The 26,514-nt window shown below is 39.6% G+C and overlaps 1 protein-coding gene across 10 annotated transcripts in view; it reads right to left on the bottom strand.

Annotated features, from left to right (window-relative positions):
• CADPS (calcium dependent secretion activator) overlaps positions 1-26,514 on the bottom strand; it is a 377,508-nt gene that overhangs the window by 109,447 nt on the left and 241,547 nt on the right. For all 10 annotated transcript variants that reach the window (XM_075073179.1, XM_032781853.2, XM_032781855.2 and 7 more), the window contains exons 10-13: positions 22,076-22,184; positions 20,264-20,476; positions 8,674-8,810; positions 2,102-2,289 (exon numbers count right to left, since the gene is read on the bottom strand). In XM_075073179.1, the coding sequence (XP_074929280.1) occupies positions 2,102-2,289; positions 8,674-8,810; positions 20,264-20,476; positions 22,076-22,184 (647 nt within the window). The remainder of the gene's footprint in view (positions 1-2,101; positions 2,290-8,673; positions 8,811-20,263; positions 20,477-22,075; positions 22,185-26,514) is intronic.

Raw genomic sequence — 26,514 nt, 5'->3', positions numbered from 1 at the left:
GGTGAACAAGTTTTCTCCCTCCTCCTGATGACACCCTTTTAGATACCTGAAAACTGCTATCATGTCCCCTCTCAGTCTTCTCTTTTCCAAACTAAATAAACCCAATTCTTTCAGCCCTCCTTCATAAGTCACGTTCTCAAGACCTTTAATCATTCTTGTTGCTCTTCTCTGGACCCTCTCCAATTTCTCCATATCTTTCTTGCAATGCGGTGCCCAGAACTGGACACAATACTCCAGTTGAGGCCTAACCACACACAGTGTGGACAGACACACAGTGGACAGATTCTGCTCTCAGTTGCACTGGAATCAATGGAGTTACATGGGAATAAGAAAATCAAAACCTCAACCCTTGGCTGCTGTAAAGTATGATCCAAAGTCCATGAAAGTAAAATGCAAAGCTCCGATTTACTTCAGTGCATTTTCGATCAGGCCCTATATATCCTCAAATCAGAGTTAGGTTTCTGCAGTATCTGTGGATAGTGGAATTAGTATTAATAACCTTGTAGTGACAAGTATCAGGGGGAAGCCGTGTTAGTCTGTATCCACAAAAACAACAAAGAGTCTGGTGGCACCTTAAAGACTAACAGATTTATACAGGCATAAGCTTTCGTGGGTAAAAAAACCTCTCTTTTTTCACTGGCAGCCTCTCTGATTTCTCTTTAGGACATTTTTGAATACTGCATTTCTAATACACATTTGAAAAAAAATCACAAACTCACTGGTACCCCAAATTGCTGGATGATTTTTTACTATCGTATTATTAAATCTGCCTTTTCAAAGCTTCAAAACCAGGTAAATATTGAAAATGCAAAGTGCCCAGCGTGCTCAGTGATTGAAAAGTTCTTATATATTACAGAATACAATTCTGGGCATTGGTCTCACTCTCTTACCTTTTCGGCTCTGGATTCGGCTGGGATTTGGAATCTTTCCTTTTTCTGGACTCCTTTTTGGAATCCTTTTTTGTCTCCACTTCAGTGGCAGAGGGATTAAACACTTTGCCCCCCTCGCTGTCTGCATTTGGTTGTGACCCACCAAGTAACTCTGTCATTTGTTGGCTTTGGGGAGTGGTTGGGATGAGTTTAAATGCACAGGGTAAAGCCAGCAACAAAAGTGAAAGAAGCAGAAGAAAGCATGAAAAAATAAATGAAAGAAAACAAAACTGAAACCAAATAATAAACAGCAAAAGATACAAACTTACAAAAAAAAGTCAGAACTAAAAAGAAAACAAGAAACTAAAAACTCTGTTTCCATGACAAGATGTATAAAATTAACTGTGTATCTTATGGCAGTCTCACAATATGAAATCCAGACAATGTGTATCATAATTCTGGATGATGTTTTAACGGAGAGTTTACAAAAACACATAATTATTTTGTAACACTCTGTTATTCAGTAGCATATGCAGAAGAGAGTGTGACATCTCAGAGAATATAATGCAACTTGGAAAAAAATCTCAATGCAAGAAGCTGCAACAGCTACTCTAGCTGTAAGTAAAACAACATAGAAAAGGAAACCTAGCACTGCTACACTTTTTGCCACAGTACGTTTACAACATTTGAGAGAAGAAAACAAGCAAACTATGAACTTGAAATTGCTCTGCAACAACAAGATGTGGGCGAAATTTTTCAACAATGCTTAAGCAAGTTAGGAACCAACTTTCAACTGGACGTTGGCTCCTAAGTGCCTAAATCATGTTTGAAAATGGAACCCAGATGCTGGCGAAAATGCTACCTATGGTAATTTGCTGGATGCTCTAATACATTAATTAAAATCGATGTAATATATTCTTTATATCCATTTATGCATGTATGACAATGATACAGATTTCAGTTATGCACCCAAATATACATTAATAAGAAGTGTATCTTGGAGTTTTCTGAGTAAAAAAGTTAAAAATTATCATTTTGGATTCTGTATGCATATTTTTATTGCTTTCATTTCAACAAGCAAAGAAACAAACAAACAAACCAATTATGCCACCAGAATTGCTGCTGCCAAACATCCAGTATGAAAACAAGTTGGGGATTGTTGTGCATAATCCAAGGAAACCTACAGTCATCCCTTGCTGGTATTTAGTTGCTAGATATAAATGATTCCTTACCTGTTGCCATGAACATGTGATGCACAAAAGGCAAAGCTGTAGTGAAGCAAGGTGGGGTCAATCATAGCTCCATTTTCTGCTCGTTCTAGTAAATCTTTGAGGTAGCAGAGATGTCTGTGACAGCCTCTGACTCCATTACGTGCACAATACTCATCTAGCACAAATACCTGGCCAGGACTGAACCAGCCCTGTTTAGAAATAAAGAGACTTGATTTTAAATAGAAGATGTTAAACACAAGAGTTATTTGATTTGGAGATGTAATGCTCTACTGTTCTTATAGACAAAGCAAACCTAATGGTTGGCAAAAGACAAAGGAGGAGGCCCTATCATTCCTAACTCAAATAATACACAGGATAATTGCAGTGAAAAAGCATTAGAGTAACATTAAAGATAAATGTAATGCAAAACGCTGAAAAATGTTTCAACTATTCTTGTTAATGTCAGCACTCAGTATTTATCGTTAGAAGATTCTTTTATCTTTAAGGGTAGCCAAAGACTTGTATATCGAAACTGCACAAAATATTAACAACACTGCCATGGGGGAGATGTTGTATTATGCTCTTCCCTTGGTAAGAGCAGATAATTATTCAGTAATGACTTTTACCTCTGTATCTGGCAAGTATAGGAAAGTACCAAAGACACACAAACAAGGTTCTACAGCATCTGAACTGGAGGATTCACATTTCCCTCATTTCTGTGAGGAGCCACTCGGATTAGACTCTTTGCGGACAGCTAAAGTAGAGCATGCAGCACCAGTTTGTGAAGTCATTAGCTAGAATAAGAATTTTCTTATAGAACCCTTTTAAAATGCTGCAAACTCATCAATATTTACATGGAAATTTGGGTGCTAAACAATTGGTAAGATGCAGCTCTGGAATGCATCAAACTGCAAAATCTTTCCTCTTTTAATTGAAAAGTTCCTGCAGCGGGCGGGAGAGTGGTTGAGGCAGTGCACTGCCCCTATAGGCAACTTCTTTGCCACCCCATCTGCTACCCCAAATGCTACATCTTAGAAACAACGCTGCTGTGAAAGATTAAAATATATTTTCTACCACTCAGATGACACCAAATCTTTTCTAGATGCCAAAATAGCTGCTTTGAAAAAGAGTTGAAGAAATATCAATTAAGAGCTCAGTCAAAAGACATAGAAAGGGATTTGCTCATCCTTGCTGGGCCAACTCCAAAACAGATTGAAAAAAGCATTGAAATAATGAGGGGGAAAATCATGGATATAGGAAATAGATACAGTTCATTTTATTACTGGGATCACCAGAAAATTAAGATACAGAATAATGCAGAAGAGATGCCTATAGAAGTCCATTGTTTCAATTGGTCTTTATTGGTCCTTGCGCCCAGGGTGAAAGTCAATTTCCTTGTCTTTCTCTGTTTCCCTTTGTTACATGCGTTGATCTTTTATCCTCCTCCTCTCTGTCCCCGCCGTAAAACTGAGGACTTTGTAGAAGAGGGAACCAGAAGTGAGTGTAAGTATTAACTTGAAAGATATATGTGTGGCTTCGGAGGCATTGTCAGAGGGCGACTGCGGTCAGCCCCACCTGTGGCACACTTAGCTCACCTCCCCAGGTACAGAAAATGAGCAAAGTCACATGACAGGCAGGTCAGGAGGTAAATCAGACCCCTTCAGGGGTGAAGATTAGACAGAATCCTGCAGGAGTGCCAGAGAGAGAAGGGAGACTCCAGGTAGGAAGTGCTGAGAGTCATTGCTCAAGAGAGAGCAGGAAAGGTCTCAAATGAGCCCAGAAGGGGCTGAAGAGAGAAGACAGACCCTCAGGAAGGAGAGACAGCTTGAGACTGGGCTGAAGATGTTTCGTTTTGGGCATGGCTACCCTGGCAGGAGTGGACTTTTTCAATAATGGCGTAGCCAGATGGCCATGTCACAACCACAAGCGAACTGGGCTGGAAGGTTGGGAGATCATGAGGGGATCCTGAGGCAGTGGCCAGGCTCAGCAGGTGACGCTGCCACAACAGTTTAAACTACCTACAATACATGTCATAGCGATGCAATGAATGTCCTACAATGGATCTGATCCTTCCGGGGGGGGGGGGGGGGCAGGCGAGATCCAGGCCACACTGAAGTCAGAGAAGAGACTCCAATTGAGTTCAGTGGGGCCAGAATTTCACCCAGGGAGTTATGGCGAGAAAAAGATGACAGAATCGGGCCCAGGGAGTTATCTAGACTTGATTCACTGGCTGTGGAGCCTGTGGAAGCTTCGTGAACCTTTCAGGCCTGCAGCTATGAAGGCTGCTCTTTATTCCATAACTGCTGCTGCTTGCTCCCTCTTTCAGAGCAAAGTCCTGGGCATGACAGAAGGAAAGATGCTGCGCTTTGTACCTGGGGGCAGCCTCTTCCATGGCAGAATGACAGAAACTCAAAAAAGAGCCTTACAGGGACTCAGTGCACAGCCTTATAACATGATTCCCTAGCTGATGACTCCAAAATCAGAGCTCAGACGGGGAGCTGAAGGGGGCCCATTTGTCTGAAAATGTCTTCTTCCCCAAATCAAAGTGGATGTGTGACAATCAAGAGGAGGACAAATGGGCTGTCCTTCCATAACAGCAGTAGATTGGGGAGCAGACTCCTCCAATCTGGCAATGGGGGGAGGGGGGAAGAACCCTTGCAGAACTGGGAGAGGAAAAGTGCTTACTCCCAAGCAAAGCTACATTTCTTTAAAAACAGTAGGAACTGGGGTACAGAGGCATGTGGTGGTGGCAGCTTTCTCCTTTGTTCCTCTTGTGGTATAGCTACAAAGCAGAGGCTGGAAAGTGGTAGTATATGGTGCTCTCTGTCCAGCCCAGTGCAGGATCCAGGATTTGTAGGAAACATTACTGAAAGGCTGGTAGCTTTTTTACAAGCATTCCCCCACACCCTCAGGCAGCTCCTGGCCCCCTACTGGGTTTCTGTCTTGTGCACCAGAGTGTACATGTCTGGACCTCACACCTGAGGCCAGCCATGCAGTGTTCAAACTGTCAGAAGGTCTCTGAGCTGTTCTTCACTGCTGTGATGGATTATAATGTCACTGAATGTATCTGTGCTCTAGACCACTGAGCGTTCTAATGATCCCCATCAACAACTCGAATTTCACCGAGAAGTGAATGAGAAGCCTGGACAGAAATGCTAAGGGTAGCAGGCACCACTCAGGATACGGAAAGGGAACACTTGGCATCAGTTATAGAGATGGTTCTCAGGAACCTCCATGGGACTTAGATTCTGCTAAAATTTTTCTAGTTTTCCAATGAGAAAACAAAACACAAATATTTAGTTTCAAATAGGTTTCACATTAAACCCTATTGTGATAAACTGCCTCATGGGAATTGAAGTTCAGAGCCCCGTCTCTAATTGGCTGGGATTCCTGATAGACTGCCTCTCCCATGATGTAACACAGTCTTCATTTTGACTGAGTAGTGTGGTGCATTGTGGGGATTTCATGGTTGCAAGGGCATCGTGGGAAAAGTAGGCCACGGAGGGAGCATCTTCCATAGGGGGAGAATGGAGGCATCCACTTCTGTGTAAATTTCAAGAGTACCCCTAAGTAGAAGGCAAGGGTCCAAGCTGAAGGTACCAAAGGCAATGGGTACTTCTGTGAGCTCAGCATTAGGGAGGAACAGCTGCAGTCACCTGGCCAGAAGATGAAAGGCAGCTCTCCTAACTGAAAATCCAGTAGCAAGAGGATCCCGTGGCCATAACCGTGTATCCTCTGGAGAACAGTGGGTAGATGCACTCAATAAATGGCACGGGCAACACTCCTGCTCCTTTTCCTTAAATGCTTCGCCCTGCCAACAAGCATCATTTCTGTCTTATCAGAGATGGGTCATAGCCAGGTTGTTTTCATACAGATACCTGTCCCAGGAGACTGTGCAATCTGAGTTCAGTGGAAAGGTGACAGAACTGAGTATTGTTCTCTGTCTATCTTTCTCACCACCTCCTCCAGCAGTGCCAGTCAACATTTGAACGCACTGAACAACAGATGTGACAAGCGAAGAATTCTGCGGGACCCTGCACACTGAAGTCCTATGGGAGGAAGAGCCACCGCCCATCACCCTTCTGGAACCATTTGGAAAGGAAAAGGGGAAGCTACTGAAGAGCCATTCTTACAACATTGCCCAGAGAAGTCGACAAAACTTTACGGCCAATGGCATCAAAAGATGCTGAAGGTCAAGACAGACCCTTTTTACGAAGTAAATCAATCTTGGAGGTAAACACAGCCTCAATTCCACAGCCAGGGTGAAGCCACCCTGAAGGGAAGGAAAGAAACCTGTGGAATCCAAGTGCGGCCAGAAAGGGTCCATCACCACATTCCTTAAAACAGGGAGTTTTGAGACAGGATGGTAAATGGTGAGACTAAGCTCCAAAGATCCATGTGCCTTGGGGCTTATACGAGCCCCATCACTCTAGGGGCTTCTTAAGCAAAGGCCCAAACACCTCTTTAATAATGAGAAGTGTGGCTGGCAGCTTTCCTCTTGAAGAGTGACATTAACAATCTTGTCAATAATGGCTTCTCCCTCAGCTGTGAGTCTGTTTCACAAGTGACTGGTCGAAACTCTCCAAATGTTGCCAAAATCTAGTTCAGTCAAACTAGTCACAAGCCAGCTAGTAAGTCCTAATGGGACGGGGTAGGGCTTATTAGCAACCAGCCATGCCTGAGTAAGCAGATGCTGCATGCCAGGGTTGCTGCTTGCCATTGCCCCTCACGTGAGACAAGTGGGATCCAAGCTCTGTGCCTGACAAAATGTCTTTTCCCCACCTGCTCTATCAGTAACCTCCCAATAGGGGAATTTCCACCAACCCCTCCCTACTCCTTGAGCAGACCTCCTTGGCATCCTGCAAAGTCCCCCAGAGATCATCTGCACAAGAAGTGAGGAGTTGCAGAGCAGAACGCAGAGCGCCTCAGACCCATAAACCCAACCTCCCAATTATTCCTTGTGAGCACTCCCAATGCTTCTCCAAGGTGAACATGGAAGCTCACCTGAAAACTTCCTCAGCCTGGTCCCTTCCTGGGCTCCCACCACCAGGACCAAGCCAACATGCAGCAACTGAGGACAACAAAGAAAACCCCAGACCTTCCCAGCTATTCCACGACACATGCAGCACAACTGAAAACGCATAAGCTAACCCCCTAATGAACAGCGAGCATCAGAACAAAGTATTGGCGTTAGCAGGAGCTGTTGCTGTTTCAAGGGAGCCTCTTCCTGCCCCTCCGAGCGATGAGAATAATTCTGCTAAAGGAGGTAGAAGACTCCAGTCCTACATGGTTGTCCTATACAGCTTGGGAGAATGAGATGAGAACTACCACTTAGAATCAACTTTCCTTCATCTCACCATCACCATCTCCTGAGTCCACTGGAGAAGATGAGTTCCTGGATGCAGTAAGATGGGTATAGGTCACTGACAAAATACAAGAGAGCCGTGTGGTGTAGATGGACTGGCTAGGTGAAAAAAATGTTTAATCCTAATGACAACCTCTGGGTGGTTTACAGGACTATCACTTGCTTCCAATACAAGAAAGCCTCAATTTCAGAGCTTATGCCATTGGTAGAAGGTGAAGATTTTTGGCACACCAAACATTCCATGTACATAAAGAGTTAACTCTTCTGCTGAGACTTCTGTGCATTATTTGTAATGGGAGACCCAAGACATATTGCTGCTTGGGATAGGAACAGACCCAGGGTGCACTCAGGTGGGATCAGGTCCTAACCCCTCTAGAATGCCATCTGAATATCAGGCCTGATACAAAAACCACTCAGGTCTATGGAAAGACTCCCACTGACTTCTCAGGGCTCTGGCTCTTATAGCACTTCAAACTGTAAGTTACTGTTCATTCTAGAAATCCACTGTACAAGTCCTGTACATTAGTATTTATCTGTATTATCGTAGAACCAAGGAACCGCAATCAAAGATCAGGGGCCCATTGGGCTGAGCGCTGAGCAGCCAAATAACAAAGATGACAAGTCATATTTGGACAATCTTAATATTTTTTTTTGCTTAATCAGTGTTATAACATACTGGACCAGATTCTGCAATCCTTTCTTATGTGAGTGATCCTGACAACAGGACTCCTGAATGAATCCAGATTACAGTATCATGCCCAAAATCTGATAACTTCTCAAACAGAGCAAACTGTTAGCTGCTTGGAACACTACTCATCAGTACATACAAATACTGGGGCACGTCTTCTGGGGTAACTCTACTGACAAGGGGGATGGGGCCATACCAATTCCTTTTTCTCCTCTACCGTCATCTGTAAGGCAGTGGTGCAAAATGCAAAATATTATTGCTGCTGTCTATAATATTTCCCCAGCTGTGAGTTTGTCTTTGCAGGAGGTAACATTATAAAAAGTGCAAATATAAATGATCACACAGAATCGCTACTGCAGTTGAACAACAGTTAAGTTCAGGATATATTGCCTCTTAAAAACAAATACCTTGGGGGACCAAATTCAGAGCTGGCAAAAAGCAGGACCACTCCTCAGGCAACATGAGAGCAACACCCACTTGCACTAGCTCTGACTTTCTTTCCTGGTGTTTATATCACTATAGACCAAAGAATATACTTGCCAGACAAGAATACGAATCATTAAGTCTGTGGTCCAAAGTGAGGCGCTGAACCATCTCAAAGAGTGAAGCGTGGTCAAAGTTACAGGGATTGGAAGAGATAAATTCATCCATGCCATGCTTTTGAGCTCTATCTGCATCTGTTCATTTATACATATAGAGAAAGACACAATTTAGAGAAATACAGCACATTCTATTTGACATATACACGAGAGAGAAAAATATACACCATGAAGCACGACCTTCCCCTATATTGCCATTAACTTTTTTTCCCCAAAATATATTCTTCACCTCCCATTGTCAACTTGCATCACGTTTTGACTATCTTATTGCATTCAGGCCAAAGCTTTTAGAATTAACATCTTGTCAACTGCTCTTTATAGTGCATTTATTCTGTATTTTAAAACAGAACACAAACCCAATAACTTATTCTGTATCTTACAAAACACAATAAGCTAACAGATTTTTGGCTTGTAAAAGTAAATTAACTCCTATTTAGTTATTTGATATTAATCATATAATAGATTCTGCCATTCTAGTAAAGTTATGTCTGTAGCAATTTCTCTAAATTTACTAGATTTTCTAGATGTGAAACCAGCTATAATTTTTTGCATCAAAATTCCAATATTTGTCTCCCCCAATCTCAGATTTTGTTACAACAGCTTTTAAATGCTACCTCAATGAAATAAAAAGATGCTCATTTAAGCATTGCTGATAAGTTAAATTGAGATGTAGTTTGTTGTCATGAAGAAGTAGCCTGATAGTGTGCAGATTGAGTTAGCCATTTCGACAGACAGACAGGATTTACTCTGCTAGGATTATGAGCTGCCATCTTTTGTGAATTAATAGCCTCAACATCTTCACACTTCTCTGATGTGAGTGACGTCTATCGGCACAAACTCCTAAGGGCTAACTAATTAATCTCAACAAATATAACTAAAATTATACTAAATTCACCAGTGGAAACAAAACAAAATATTCAGTGTAGGTGTGGCCAAGGAGGGATCCCTAGGCAGTAGCTTTGTTCTATGGAAAATGACTAAATTAAGACACTTTTCACTCTCTTTTTGCATTTACTCAAGTTTCCTGCTACATGAGTTCTTGTCAAATCCCTCACAAATGGAGCAGGGTTTAAATCTCACTCTGTTTACAACTCGTAGGGGAACTGTGTGGTCTTGAAACAATTACGGAGGCTGAAAGAGCACAAAACCACAGTAAATTAAAATTTAGTGTTTCTTGCTACTACTTTGGCATTTATATTTGTTTCTAAACCAAACTAACTCTTTCTAATAAGGCACAAAAATATGCAAGTTAAAAAAAAACAGAAGTAAGACTTATATGGAAGCAAAGTATTATGTTAAATATAAGATTAATTAAATATTTAAAATTAACCTATGAAAGACGATGTCATTTTACAAGATGTCTTGGGAATGTCTAAACCCATAGATATTCCATCTATTATAGGAGGCATTTTCTACATTTTTCTTGGTATTCTGTAGTTAAATATATTGATAGCATTGCCCGTCAGAATGACAACATAGATTCATAAAGTAACATTTCAATTAACTGAAAGCAATACTTAATTCGGCAGGAGCTTGGAATCATTTTGATTAGAAATCTGCTGAACAGGTACTGTGGTTTAGAATGTATGTTACAGTACTGGGGCTAACTTTTTCTATTTTGTTCAACATAAAAATTCTCATTTGCCATCTATCTGCCTATTACCTGACCCCCAACTGTTTTTTCCCTCCCTGTGACTCCATGCATCCAGTATGGAGAGTGAAACAGCAAGTCCATTTAGAGTTGATGCTGCCTACGGATTAGCTAGTGTGTGTTGTCTCCGAGGTGCGGGGCAGCTCCCCCAGTATAGAGAATTAGCACATCACCTCCATGACACATTTAGTCTCCACCAGCCAACGGCAGAGGATCTAAAGTGCACCCCAACCTTGGGTCTCTCATTGTAGCGCACTATCAACACACCAATAGGCTGGTTTCTATCTATTTTGACAGATTATGCCCCATCCTTTCTGTCCCTCTGGGCCAAGATCGATTTGATTAATATGAATACAAAACCTTTAGTAGTGTATCTGCTGTTTTCAATTCCACATCTAGTGCCCATAAAATAGCTTTACAATTTTAACAGATATATCAAGGCTTTTTTTTTTAATAGACGGCTGCTCTCAAATTTCCTCGAGTAGACTGCAAGCTGACAAACTGGCTGGAGGCCTTAATTTGCCAGTTCTGCTCAGATATTTTATTACTTTTCAATTATGAGCCAGGGTGCACTGTCAATCTTGTTGTTCAGAAAAGAGGATTCTTTCTTAGCCTTGAGTAACCCAGCTAGAAGTTTTAAGGGCCGTTTCCCTCTTTTTTTGTTGAACCTCTTTAAACGGATCTGCTAGAAAATATGTAACTATAAATTACCGCTACTTTCTCCCTTTCACACTGACCTGGGATACCCTTCAATTTCTGTTCATGAGAGGGACATGGGGCAGATCCTCAGATGGTGTTAATCTCATCTTCCATGGAGCTAAGGATCTGCTTATGGTTTTTGAGACCTCTCTGATCAAATATAAGTTTACAAGCAATCTACGCCCTAGAGCAGAGGACCTATACAGACCCCTAGGCACAGCCCACAGAGTTAAGTGGTCAGTAGGTTCTTGCCAAAGTCCACTGCACTGTGGTAAACTGAACCCAAAAATACTTTTACTTTAACTAGTCTTTGCAAAGCAATGCCTTACCCAGCTCCCAAGTATGTACCCAGTTGAAATCCTCTCTATCACCCCAAAGATCTGACTGGCTCAAAATGACCACATGAGGAGACAGTTACCGTACATGGTATTTTATGAGCTTGACTGACCAAGATGTATTCCAAAGAAGGGCAATTTGCATGGGTTCTGCTCATTAAAATTATTGAAAATGTGACCATTTCTGGCACAGAATGTAAACTTCACGACAGCAGTCCTCATCATGGCTCAATGCTGCAGCTGTCATCTACACAAAACCACTCATCAAGTCCAGTAGTTGTTTTATGTAGGTAGACTGCAGGATTAGGTGCGCACAAACCATCATCTTGGATCTAAATTCAGAAATGAGGAAATTATGCTTTCAAGAGGAGGTCTTTCAAGAAAATCAAATGGGATTTGAATTGGAGATGTCTTTGGAAAATGATTCTATTATATGTTACGCACACACATATTTAACTTAAATAAAAATATTGTACTAGTCTAGCTGCTCAAAATTCTCTGGACCATTTAGGATATGTCTCGGTAGATAAAATAGTTACAACCCTACGCTAAGCTTGCCTTTGCTCACTGAATTATTTTATATTACAAAATAAATGTACCATTCAATCTGCACTTTGTTTTTGTATCTTGATTTTTTTTTAAATTGTTCCTAAAGCTGAATTTCAGAAGCCAATTATACTAAAAACATTTACCTACCTAGGAAAAGCAAAGCAGAAATACATTGCCTCAACCGTCTCAGACCGGCATTCAAGATTTTAAAGTAACAACTACATCTGCATGTAAAGTAATAATTTTTTATATAAAACAGCCATCTTTCAAAATAAACAATTTGTACCGCTTGAACGTGCCTTTAAGCAAATTACAAAATAATGGCTCAACCTCAGACCCAAACTGTACATATAATTTGTAGACTCTTTTAATAAATCAGTTGTTGGCCTTATCACTCTAATCTGTTCTCATAACAATGATAATTAAATACAAAGAAAAAGAGAGTGCTATGTGCTGTTTCTGTAATTTACAATCCCTTTCCAAGGTGCTTTGCCAAGTTAGTTGGCACTTCTTTATTTAAGGCCCCAAGACAAAATTATGCTACTGGCCAAAAAAAGTTGTTTTACATCTTAGACTGTGAGTAAAGTTATACCGGCATCACGAACTCTATTAACCTTCTTTCTTGAACACTATATGCTATAGCCTTTTACGCTAAGCTTTGAAATTTACATGATTGCCCTTTTTAATACAGTTCTCTTATTGCAATTTTATTTTATTCCACTTGTAGCATTAAAAAACTGGAATATCTATCTTGTCTGCCTTAGCTATGCGCACTGTGATTCTCTGTCAAACACATATTTCGTATATATGTTTGAAGTCACAGTCTTAAAAATCTGTCAATGTCAGTAAGACATAGATATTAAAAAAAAAAAGGAAGAAAAAAAATGCTCCACCACTCTGTTCTATTAGGGCAGTCCTTCTGTTATTTACCACAGTCAATTAAAAGCAACAGACAAAAAGGTCAAACATTCCTTTCTTGCTATTTGTATTTTTGTTTCTCCCCCCCGCCCGGTGTCTTTTGCTACAGTAAGAATTTAGGCAGATTTTCTTAAGACTGCTGCAGTTCACAACTGGGGACAAGCTCCATAAAAGAATTCTTGTTATAAAAGGCTATGGGTAGCCATTTTATTGTAAGAATTTCCAACTCCAAATTATTTATTTTCAGTAATGAGTGACTTTGTTTGAGTACCAAGGGCAACTAAACAGCCAGTAAATTTTACAACACATTTGTTTATAAAACTGTAAATTAAAAGGTGACTTTGTATCCTACTCATCTGGAAAATATGTACTTGTCATATCTGCTTGACATTACAAGAATGAAGATGTGGCTTGGACGGTAACAAACAATGACACTAGTCAACCTCATCAGGAGACATGAAATAAAGGAATGACAATGATTGATGGCAGCTATTCATTTACAGATATTTCTAGAAGAGTCTTTATTGGCATGGTCAGACTACAAGGCTAAGTTTTTCAGTAACTTAACTCTTCTTCAGCTATGCACAACAGTGGGAGAGAGGGCAAGCAGAACTGTAGGCGAACTCCCTGCTCATTGTGTTGTGCCACACAGCTGACTGCATGCTTTGAGGAATAGCTAAATTTCTTCATAGTCTCATAGATTAAGCAGAACTTACAGAGACTCTCAGAATGACTACTTGTAAACAAAACACCAAAAGAAAGTGCCTAGGAACTGAGATTTGCTTAAGTCTGTAGAACTGAAAACACTAGCTCACGCTGCTAGTATTCTAGTCATACAAACAAACAATTAAATTAAATAGGACTTCAAGCACTATATTGTTGTTTCTTACTGAATTGCTGGCAATGATATTTGTGTCCCTTCCTCTTTATGTACGATATAATGTTGCCACTGATCAAAAGTCAATCCAATTAATATTTCATATTTTACCACGATTATGTCCCTCTCTGCAAACACTTATGCATGTAGCTTTACTCACCTAATCCATCGAGAGCAATGGGACTACTCAGGTGAATGAAGTTACCTACATACCCAAAGTTACAAGAGCTCAGTTTTAGTATTGTTACGGTTGTTTTAAATAATGAGAATATTCTGTCACGCTTTTTCTTATTTGGTTTTACTTTTTCCTCCACTGAATATGAAAACATATTTTACAACTTCATTTTAAAGATTTAATAGTGAGTAAATCACTTTATGTAAATTATTAATTGGACTATATCTTGAAATTAAATCTAAGTTATTCAAGGTTCAGTAGTTAAGTGAATTACAGTTTATATGTGATAAAACCACAGAATAAGTAAAAATTAGATTTTAGAGAAAAGTTAATTCCAGGATAAAATATGGGTTTTTTAACTATTTTTTAAAAATACTTTGAATTTAATGATGAGGAAATATACTTTTTTAAATAAGTCATTCATGCTTTTTAAAGCACAAAAAAGCGATTTATAGTCTATTTTAAATTCATGAAAGTTATGTGAGAAGCGAATTAATAATTTAATACTGCATTCCTGATATGTAGCATCTGCAAGTTGACAATACAAGAAGACATAGTGTTCTCATGGGATTTTTATATATATATATATATATATATATATATTTATATATATATATATATATATAATAAAGCAATTAAAGCACATCAGATGAAAATTCAATCATTCTTTCTTTAAAAAGTGTTGAAATCCTTAATTTTTACGAAGTCAACATTGTATGGCAAAGTTGGATCAGAATCCTCATCAGACATCCAAAAAATTTTAAAAGATAAAAAGAAAAGAAAAAGTAATATCTGCTAAGAAGGGGTAAAGAAATTCTGCCTGCAACCTCTGGGTACATTTATGCAAAAAAAAAAAAAAAAAAAAAAAAAAAAAAAGGAGTATTGTTTAATGCTCAGGAGGGTAGATACCACCTGCTCCTTCTCATAATTGCATTCAAAATACTCCAAATACATATTTGCCAGCTCTCATGACCAACAGCTTCTACTCCCTCTTAAGTAAAGTATGCACTCACCATGTGTTTGAGGAACAGCATTTTAAAAATGAATAAAGAATTAGTACAGTGTATATTTTATTTAAGACTGAACAAATAACTGAGGAAAAAATTTTTATTCCACAAGTTTAAACTATTATCTTTCTGTTTAAATAGGTATCTTTACGGGACAATAACAAAGAGAGGATAAAAAGCTCTTATAGCAATTTTCTTAAATGATTATATTTTAAAAAGCATTTCTTTGATATAAGAATGACATTGGAGACCACATGCTAAACATTCACATATATTTGTTTTGGGGATTAGGAAGAGTCCCCACTGTGACTAAACTATTTTAACACAGAGTGGATTCTCTTTCCTGTCTGGAAATATATACAGTAAACCAAGAGCTACAGTTTGCTTTCAGAATAACCCACTATGGATTTTACATGATCAAAAACTGTCAAACCATGAAGCCTCATGCTTGCATGGGCAAGGAATGTCTTTCTGTTTTGAGTTTTGTTTCTCTGAACTACACCTTGTCTTGCTCAGTTAGGCCTCTTCAAGTTTACTACCCTACCTTTCTATTCTTTGAGGTGTCCATGATTACCCCCACACTGCTGGTGCATTACACCATGCTAATAATTGGAACGGAAAAAAATGAGAGAGTGCAAAATGATCTGTTTTCAGGCATTAAGCAGTCAACTAGATGTAAATTCCATGAAACAAACAAAAAAAAAGGTATTATTTACAGATTTATTGTGATGTTCATATTTACATCTTGGAATGAAAAATAGGAAATGTTAATGATTGGCTTTACTAAGAGGATCACTTGATGCCAATGTGAAAGCCAGGGAGAGAAGGCAATTATGCAAACATCACATGCATCCTAATTTCAGTATGGAAACTTACATTTCAAACCTAAATTCAGGAAAATAACATGGAAAGTTTTACTACAAAATCTAAACATGAGAAAGATTTAAGTGAAAAATAAGCACATTGCATATGTCAGATAATCTAGTCTGATTATCTGAGCTGTGCTAACTACAGGGAAGCACTTACCCTTGAGTCCAGCTAGAAGTTAGCAGGGTAAGAAGGAACAAACCAGAATAACATAAAGACTAGCAACAAGGCTCAGGAAAGCAGACAGGAACCCTAACCTAGCGCTAAAGTACTTGGGTTCAAGCAAAGAATGAAAAAGAAAACTTAAAAAAAATCCCCCAAAACAACAACACCACTTACAGCTGAAAATTTCTTATGAAGCTCAGTAAACCTAGCCATTTATTATGGTGGAACAAACAAATACAATTCTCAGAACAGCCAACTCCTGCTCTATGATGTGATTAACAGCCATTAAATATAAACACACATTAAAAATGAAGTATAATCACAAGTGGTATGTAAAACAATTACTGACCAATCTTTAACATTTAAAAGAATTTTTTTTTCAAAAAATGAAAGCTGAGCATGATTTTTTTTTGGTTTAATGTACTACTGACACAGAATGGACAAAGATTGGTGCTCCCATACAAGTGACCACTTTTATGAAGCTTAATATATTGCCAAAGAGTGTAATATATCCTGGCAGCATTATTAACTACAGTACTGTACATCATTTCAACAGTAAACAAACATGGCTTTGGGATTTTTCGCTTATAAATGCAAATATTAGAGAAAAAGTATAGCTTTGTGTTAGTGTATTTTTTCCTTTTAAATTGTAGCAAAACAATAAAAAAGCAGAAATTCTCAGTCTAACAGGTCCTGTTTCACCCACGTAAAAGGGATTGTAGTCATACACAAATTAATGAATAGCAGGATCTATTTTTTTCCAATATTTAAATTGCACAAAAAATACACTCCACGCTTGCTTAGAGCTGTTTGTTTATTTCAAAGTCAAGTGTTGCTTGCCAGTTAGAAGATAAGTTGAGTAATGCATAAAGTTTTTATTTGCTAAGTCAAATTATGTGGGAACCAAATTAATTCAGTATTACTCCCAAGTTTCCCCACTGCAAAATGTGTTGTTCTCAAGTTTCTGTTTAACAGACAGCTACATAACAAGACTGGAGTGTTGGATTTGTGTGTGCGCGCATGTGTATAACAGAAAACAGTTCTATCATCTTTAAGCAGCTTACTCTGCCCATGAAAGCAATAACGAAACAACTTATAGAGACACTGCTTTAACATTTACTTTCTTGCAAGTGCTTCGTTTGCCAAGAACTTTACACTATAATAAGCAAGAAAAAATAAGATCTGCAAGGTATATAGTTAAATGCACAAGAAAAAAGTGCTTAACAGTAGTCCTTACCTTTCTGCAGGCAACACAACAAACAGAACAACCCACCCCAGCAAACCAAAACCCCTTTTAAAATGCAATACTTGATTTGTTATAAGTTAAAAGAGTTAATCCAGATCTCTATCTATAACCAAAACACTTGACTGTAAATATCATGTGTGGATGAAGGACTGACTTCTGCTTTTTATGACTTAAGCTGATGTATTTTACTATCCAATGATCTTTTAAATGAGCGCGGTATTCTGTCCACAGAACATATACTAATATACAGGCATAAAAATATAAGCTACTGGTCCTAGCTCCTTACTGCTGCCATCGGCAGAGAGCAGCTGAAATGCGTGGATGAATCTGGGCTCTGGCATGTTTTCCGCTTTCCCCTAGTTGCTTGTGTAGGAGTATCCGTTCATCTAGATGCTGTGGAAGAAATATGCAGGAGTTTGTCTGGGTTCCTGACTCTGCACTTTGGAATTATCCTCTTGAAGAATTTTATTTTAGCAACTTTAGCAGTAAGGGGCTCCAACGACAGCAAAAGTTGTGTGGAAACCATTCTGCCAACGAGTCTTGGTGGTAGCGTAGAGGCCAAAGGCTTCAGATTTTAGGCTAGTGAGGATGGAACAAGGACCTGAGAAGAACAGAGGGCTCTGCATGGATGGCTCTTTACTCTGATTGATTACAGAGGATGAGTTTAGGGGTCTAAGATCCTGGCTTTAGTTGGGAGGAGGGAGGAGAGAACCCACCCTCAGTGGAAGAATGAGAAGGAAAGCGCAAGTTCAAACTTGTGGAGTTTCTTTATGTATGGATAGTATACAGGAATATACAGAGCATGGGAGAATGAAGGGGTATGCCTCAAGTCTTTGATGGAGGGTTGTGTAATGGTTAGAAGAAGCTAGGACTCCTGTGTTCTGTTCCTGACCCTGCCACTCACTCACAGGCAAATTGTTGACCCTCTCTATCTCAGTTTATCTGTAAGTAAAATGGGTAGAGTACTGCTTACTCAGCCCCTTGGTTGCGTATGCTGAGGTCACACAGGACAGGATGCGGGCCCTGACCATGGGCAGAGTGTGGCTCTTAGTTACACCCCTTGATACCCTCTGTCTTCAGTTCCTGCAAGATTGTGGGAAAGGCCTACTGCAAACACCTTTGATTAGTGTATATTTGTTAAGGATAAAGGTGTCTGAGAACGGGGACCTGCAAACATGTGGGCCAGTCGCCCTCCCCAAACTATGGCCCCTTTGTGTTACTCTAGCAGTTGGCATAGTCAGCTCTTAAGCCAGGTCTGATATAGGGTTATGTTGGCAAGAGAAGGGCTGTGTCCAGAGTGATGCCAGTCGATAGCAGCCCCTTACAGGCTGCTACCAGCTAACCTACTTTGCAGTAGCTCTGAGGTTGCCCTAAAATATGCCACAGCTGGCACTGAACCAGCCCTAGCATAAGGGAGCCACACTTAGCTCCGTGCTCCACCCCTCTTCCTGTCTGCTCACTTACGATACTTACGAAAATGGCTACTGACCAAAAAAGTTTTGCCCCACAAACGGATGCAAGGAGGACAAGATTTTGAAGAACCTTTTGACAAAGAATTTGTGTGGGTGAAAATATGATCCTTGTGACTGCACCAAGATCACCATGTCCCAGACAGGTCTATTGAATAAGCACAAGACAGATGGGTTAAATCTCCCAACATGTAAGATGCTCCTTTTAGACAGTTATCTACACTCTCTTTCATTGCCCCAAGCCATTGTAGGGTCCAATCTTCAGTCCTTAGTTAAGTCAATGACCCCATAGGTCAATGGGAATTTTGATTCTGTAAGGTCAGAAGCAGGACCACAGAAGGGAAAACACTTAATATGCATTGACCAAGCTGTATCATGCTATGTACTCATTGATGCTATAAGGGGACACAAGCTATGCAGTGCAGAACAGAGTCCAAAATATGCAAGGACGTGAAGCACAGTAAAAAAGGTCCGACAATCCATATGTCCTACATGTCCCACAATTGTATTCTATGGGGACAGGAAATATAGTTCTTATAAATCCTGGGACTAGTATATTAAATTCTGATTTTCTTAAAAAAGCCCAAATTATGTTAACCCTAAGTAGATTTCAGCTTATATGGAAAATATAGTTCTAAATTCCTTGATCATGTCAAAATATTCAAAACAATTACAGTTCTGTAGATACTATTTTAATTGCTCTTCAATTTTAAATGTAAAGTTGATTTAATTAGAAGATTTTCTTAAGGAATTTATGGTCTTCTCTTTATTTTACCTAATGGTTTCAGTCTCTTCTTGATGCACATGCATCATTCTTGTTGAAGTTAAAGGGAGATACACGTCCACAATTAAAAGCTATGAAAGGTGGTACTAAGATATGTTCAGAAAAAAATGCGCACCTCATTCATCCTTTTTTACTTGTGTTTGCTTCTTATGATTGTTTAAATAATGGATTTTTTGTTTAGTTTAAAATCAGGTCATATTGACAAGACAAAAAGAATCATGTTAAATATAAAATAAAGTGAAGTATGAACAAACACACTGTGTGTGAAGAGTTATAAGATGAAAATTTCCATCTACCTGATCTGTAAAAGCAACCTAATAAAAATACCACATACGTTCTCATAGTTTAAGTTTTCAACAGGGAGCCTCCTTTTGTGGGGGTTTTGCACCTTCACAATTGTACCTATGTTTTTGAATGTTCAATTGAATTGTGGGTGTAATCTGTGCACTTGCACCTCTAGGCACCTGATCTCTGGTGCAAATCAAGTTCGCTGATCTGGACCTGCAACTTTCTTCTTGTGGATGGGAAAAGCATTCCTCTGTAAAAGTATCGCGTATTGCACTTTAAGATACTCATTTTACAACTTCCTCTCATATTTTGTTTCTTGGATTTGATTATGGGTAAAACACAAGGTTAACTGGTTATGAATTCACTGATGTAAAGCAGCTTAGAAATCACAAAGAAATATTTCAAAAAGTTGGAATTTTGTGTCTTAATATTTATTCACATCAGTGCAGAAACTCTTTCCATCAGAGACTTCTGCTGTCTAGGAGAACTTTATTTACTTACAAAATTGAGAGATTGGGGCATCTAGCTGGGGAACATTTCCTCCCTTAGCATTAAGCTTTTGAACTTGGGTTGGTGGCACAGGTTTGTGGGACTGGCCAGTGGCCCGGTACATGGCTTGAACCCACAGGATACGGTCCTGTTCATCATCGCTTGCGAAAATCACTGTGTCTCCTTCTTTCACTGCATTGAAAAATGTTCTGCCACCCTCCAAACCTGGCAGGAGAAAAAACAAAACATTTTAACGTAGTAACAGAGATTCACAGAGCTTAGCAGCAGAACTGATCATCCTGCATAATACAGGGTGTAGAATTTCACCGAGTGATTCCTGCTTTCAGCCCACTGAGCCAAAATATTCCTTTTAAAAAGTAACATCCAATTTTGATGTAAAGACTGTCAGTGATGGAAAATCCACCACCTCCCTAGGTGACACATTGGATAGCTGTATCAATGTGTGTGTATCAGCTGCTCTCAGTTACTTCAGTATAACTTGATTGACTTTAGAGTCAACAAGTTGCATTGGTGTTGTTGGGAGCACGTGTGTCAAAAGGTTTAAGAAACTTTTCAAACGGTTTGATCTTAACAGTCTAAGGGAGCATTAGGTTGTTTTTACAGAAGCTAGATGTCAGTTATATGTAACATTTACCAGCCCTTCTCTTGACCCCAGGTGTTTGGGCCTGGTGCTGTAGTCCTTTTTCAAGCAAAAACTCCGGCTAACTGCCGTGCCCTTAATACAACCCCTGACCAATTCTCATCTTTGAAACGAGACTTGGGGTGGGGACAGGGCTTCATGTATTTCTCTTTTCCAGAGGGTGCATGTTTGTTTCTTTCTCGCTCCCTGATTTGGGGCCAGATTCTGACCTCAGTTACAACAGTGTAAACCTGGAGTAACAGAATCAGATACTTAGCAGCTGTTTTCCAGATACTTGCTGAAGCCCATTTAAGAGGGACAAACAAATGCATTCCTCTGTCTACAGTAACCTTGATCTGTACAATCTCAGCCCCACTGAAGCCAATGGGAGTTTTACCACTGACACTGCTGTGGCCATGATTTCAGAGTGGAGTGGTCCTTCCTAGTTCTTCACAAAGCTGAGCAGGTCATCTTTGGAGAACAGCTGAGCTCCCAACAGCCCAAAGTAGCATATCCCATCTGCTCAGCTTGGAATGCAGTGCCACAACTCATCGCAAAGAACCAGATCACGATGCTGAGTAGCACTGTCCTTGACGAGTGGTCCCATTGAAATCGGTAAGGTGTGGTGCTACTCAGGATGAGAAAAGTGATCAGGAAGTGGACTATTGTGTATCTAAACAGGTACAAGAAAGGCCCTGGAAAAGCCGGATCAGTGAAAATGATACTCTAGTCTTGTAAGTATTGTTTTTTATGATGAAAACAGGTACATTGGTTGGCATAGGAGGGGTGTGCGTGTGTGTCAGTCAGTGGAGAATAACTTGAAGGCTTAGGCTGGGATTTTCAAAGGAGACTTGCTCAGTTAAAAACTTAGTTCTTATCGGTTTTACTGGGAGTACCTAACCCGCTCAGGTTCCTGTGAAAATGCCAGCCTCTGTGCCATTAAGAAAGACATTTGATAATATTTCATCTTCAGCTGGTTTCCCCAAATCAACTTAGAGGCTGTGTGGTTTTCAAGCTTTGAATAGATAACAATCAGTATAAACACAAACATATGTATAAGACAACCAGTCACAGCTTAGCTACAAAGGCAGAAAAAAAAGGATCTGATTTGCAGCTATATTTTGCAGTTTCATAAATGTGACAAGCTTTATCTCTTAGCAAAAACCTGTCACCTTTCCTCATACCTGGCTGTGGGTCAGTGTAGTCCACTGTGTATCCATCAAGTTGCAGTAGTTCTTGAGGCTCAGCTTTTTTCTCCCGGTAACTGCACATAGCAAACGTATATTGACTAACCTGAAGAAAACCACAAAGCTAAGATGGCACCATGCTACCACAACAGGGAGATTCAAAGTGTAAATGCTTACAAATGATGTTCAGTAACTGGAGTTTTGCACAGGGCTCATCCTCATTTACTGATCGAGAAGGAGATTTTATTTTCTTATTGATCGTTGCCAGACTATGACTTTAACATGCTTAGCAAAACATTTTTTTAGACATTCTTTTACAGCTGACTCCTAATTCTCTGCATTGATACATATGTTTTTTTATTTCCCCAAAAGAGGAAGCTACATGCTTTATAAACTCCATCATTCATCTCAGACAAGTGCCAGAGTGACACCCTGTCACAAACAATGTGAGCTAAATTGCTAGGTGCCAGTCATATTAGAGTAATCTTAAAATCCCATTGATCTCTGCAGTTGTTGTTATCAGTGCTGTAAATGGCAGCTCTCACTCCTCTGAGTTACCATCTGTATGACATGATACATTCAATGTCAAGTTCTTGATGGAAGCCTTTTCAGCTTCCGGGATCTCCGTCAGCTCTCAAATTGCCTTTAGGAGGCCATCAGGCTGCATCAAGACCAAGCTTGTACTTCGCATTTTAAAATCTGGAATGTCTGAAAGAAGACTGTTAGAAAGCAAAGGATTCTCCGTGCTTTAGGCTAGGAACTTACAGGGAATTTTACTGTCAAATGATTTCAAATGACTTTGTTAAGGTTGTGTCAGAGCCTGGATTCCTTACATAATTTTATGAGTTTAGACATTTTGTTGACCTCTGGATGAAACTTTGACTTCATGTGGTTCCTCAAAACTCTTATATTAATGTATCGTGTTCATCATTTTTTGGAAGTGCGGAAACATCTTGACAGTCTGTGTGCAAGTGTTCGCTCTCCACAGCAGCCAAGCAGCCTCCAAACTACAGAGACATTGCTCTAGTATAAATATACATGCAGCATATATTTTTGTGGCATCTATCGCTCATAAAATGCTATTTATTTAAAGCTGTAGACATGAAACTACTTGCAAGCAGATTAGATCACTGCTCGATACACTGCTGCCCTCTACTGGTTTGTGTTAAATACTGTCATGCATTCATAAGAATTTTTCATTATGGCAACTTATTCCCAGGAACGGCTCGTAAAAATCTACAGCCCACACATTTGTGGGAATAAGATTAAAAGACAGATACTAGTGACCTGTTAAGTTCATTGCTTACTACCACCAGTGAGAATACTGAGCAACCACCAACAGATATTGTTTTCAGTCGCATACTAGACATAAGCATTTGGCATGAACTTTGATTGAAATTCTGTACTCAATCTTCCTAGCTACTCAATAATTAAAAAGACTGTAAAAACAACAATACATTTAAAATTAACCTTAGTGCCTACAAACACAGAATTTAGAGCACTCTTGCATTTCTTTTTCAGTCAGTTGTAGTTTACATGTACTTTACATTGCTGCCACCTCCTGGACAAATTGCTGAATTTATTACCGATTATTTACTATTCGCAGATCTCAATTACTTCATGAAAATAATGAAAATTGTATTACTCTGCAAGTAGTTACCTTCTGAAATTAGGGATGTCAAGAAAAATTTAATTTTGGAGTGATTCAATTTTAATCCAACATCAACCTCTAGTGATACAACTTGTGTTTATTTCCTGCAAAAGTTATAGCAACATACAACAACTCTTCTCTAGTACAGAATAACTTCTCTAACCCAGAAAGTGGGTGCTGATTTTCAGACTCTCTTTACTATACATATATTGCATGTCAGAGTTCGTGGACACAAAATATTCTTCATTCCCAAAAAGAAACCAGCCAAATTAACCATGTACACACACACGTATAGTCACACGTTTGTCAGTACTTCTAATTTTACAATATTATACAAATAATACCACTACTTTCATTCTACTGATCCAAGGACACTTTCTTGTTAGAGCTCTAGCTGTGGCTTGGAACATTCTAGTTACCAAAAATAGAAGTTCACGAAGTATTAAAACATGTTGTTAACATATATTATTTTGGTAAGACTAAGGGTTTTTTTTATTATTACCTTTGAACTCCAATAACCTTTCTTTTCTCAGCCTGACATAACCAAAAAAAATATTTCCCCATGTTATGGTACTGTAACTGAGATAGAATTTTTAAAAATTCAAGCCCAAATCTTAGCCTACAGGTTTTCATTCATCTCCTATTTGGTTTTTTGATCTTTAATGTAGCTAATGATTTATATTGGTGATATAACAGGATTATGAGTACTTACCATAGGGTTAATTTACATCAGAGACAGGTTACATGTCATATGGCAGGAAAAGTAAGATGAGTCAAATGAAAACAGAAGTGTCCAAAAGCCACTGTCCTCTGGACAAGTTTAAAATATGATTTATATAGCACAGTAAGTGAGCAAAGGGCTACGCAATAGACAAAGGGTGCCAAGAAATAAGTCCCTCCCTTGAAAATTTATGTCTAAAGGCATGAGTAAGAACAATGCAAAGTAAAAACAAACAGAATGACTGGAAAGCTTCATGAAATAAGTAGTTTTTAAAAGTCGCTTTGAGGGAGCTGATGGATGTTTCCTGGTGTGCAGTAACTGGTGTCCAAGTAAAAGGGTTGAAAGAGAACAAAGGGAACAAGAGGGGCAATACCATAGAAAGAGATGAGGTCAGAGACCTAAAGTTTGTCTACACAGCAGTTGGAGGTGTGATTGCAGCAGGTACAGACACACCCGAGCTAGCTTTAGTCTAGCTAGAGGGAGCACCAACAGCAGTGAAGCGTCATGGACTTCAGCACAGGTTAGCTGCCCAAGTCCCCAGGATCTTGGGTGGGCTTGTGCAGCCTGCGCTCAAGCCCACGACACTGGGTCTTGGCTGCAATTGGTACTGCATTGACTAGATTAAAGCTAGCTTGGGAGTATGTCTACATGCTATCACCTCTCCAAGTGCAGTGCAGACATACCTTTAAGTAGCACCAGAACTATAAAGCATTTTTAAAGGCAGGACAATATTAAGAAGTAGAGAGTTCAGAGGACAGCCTAATGTGGAACTGTGTAATAAAGTTTTACAGTATTGCAAGTATATGCATTTTCATGAAATCTCACCGAGGTCTGCTCCACACACAGAAAGTTACGCTGGTTTAGCTAAAGGTGTGATGTTGTACCAAGTAAGCTTAAACCACTTCAGCTTTGTGTGTGGACACACTTCCACGGGTTTAAACTGAGCTTATATTGGTGTAGCTTGCCCCATTGTATTTTTTAACAGATTCACTTCTACCCCGATATAACATGAATTCAGATATAATGCAGTAAAGCAGTGCTCCGGGGGCGGGGGGATGCATGCGCCGGTGGATCAAAGCAAGTTCGATATAACGCGGATTCACCTATAACGTGGTAAGATTTTTTGACTCCCGAGGACAGTGTTATATCGGGGTAGAGGTGTATATGCTACACAGATGTAAGCCATGTTCAAACCAGCATAACAGTGTCTACACGCAAAGTCAAAGACGTTTAAGCTCAATCAGCGCAGTATCCAACCTTAGTTAAACCAATGCAACTCCTGTGTGTAGATGCAGAGTTGGTTTTCTCTCTTCCATTAGCACTCCTGGGAGTTACTGAAGAAATCCTCTCTGATACCATGGCAAGGAGAATAGGCTTCTAAGAACAGAATCATGGAACTCCCATAAAGCTCCCAATGAGGCCAAACTCAGTACGAATACACTAGACATTCTTATTTTGAGGTTCTTGGAAGATGGCATGTCAAGGTCTCACTGGTATCAGATGAGACAGTAATATGCTGTCACTGCTATTCACGAAAAGTATTAACTGTGACGGAGCAGTACAGAATATTCACATTTAAAACAGCTCAGGTAGATGAGACGAAGGATTGCAACACAAAAGGAGCTGTCTATGCGCAAGTGCTGGCCCTGGACTATTTAGCCCTGGGTTCAGAAACAAGCTGACACCACATCTAGTGATAAAATGTGAATCTTTCTATTCCATGAGGGATCGGGTCATCACACTCGGTCTAAGAACGATTCTCTAAAAATTTGCTTACTGGGAGATTTATATTCCAGGTTCATTTCAGAGGGTCAGACTGGGCCATCTGCAGGAACTGAAATGGGTGATTACTATTTTTAAACACACAGGGATGTCTGGATGCAGCGTTTTTTCTTTGGGGTGTCTAGGTGGGAGAAGTGAATCCTCGTTTCCTGTTGTATAATAACAGATTTCTTCGCCACTGGATAGTACTGCAGAATTGGATGGAGATTGCACCTTGTCTACATCAGCCCCTAACCTCTGTGAGCTTACCAGTGGTCTACCCTGCATGGAGGTTTGTGAGTT

Source organism: Chelonoidis abingdonii, chromosome 17, assembly GCF_003597395.2.
Source record: "Chelonoidis abingdonii isolate Lonesome George chromosome 17, CheloAbing_2.0, whole genome shotgun sequence".
NCBI lineage: Eukaryota > Metazoa > Chordata > Testudines > Testudinidae > Chelonoidis > Chelonoidis abingdonii.
The sequence above is the reverse complement of the archived record's forward strand: the minus strand, read 5'-3'. Positions and strand labels throughout refer to the sequence as shown.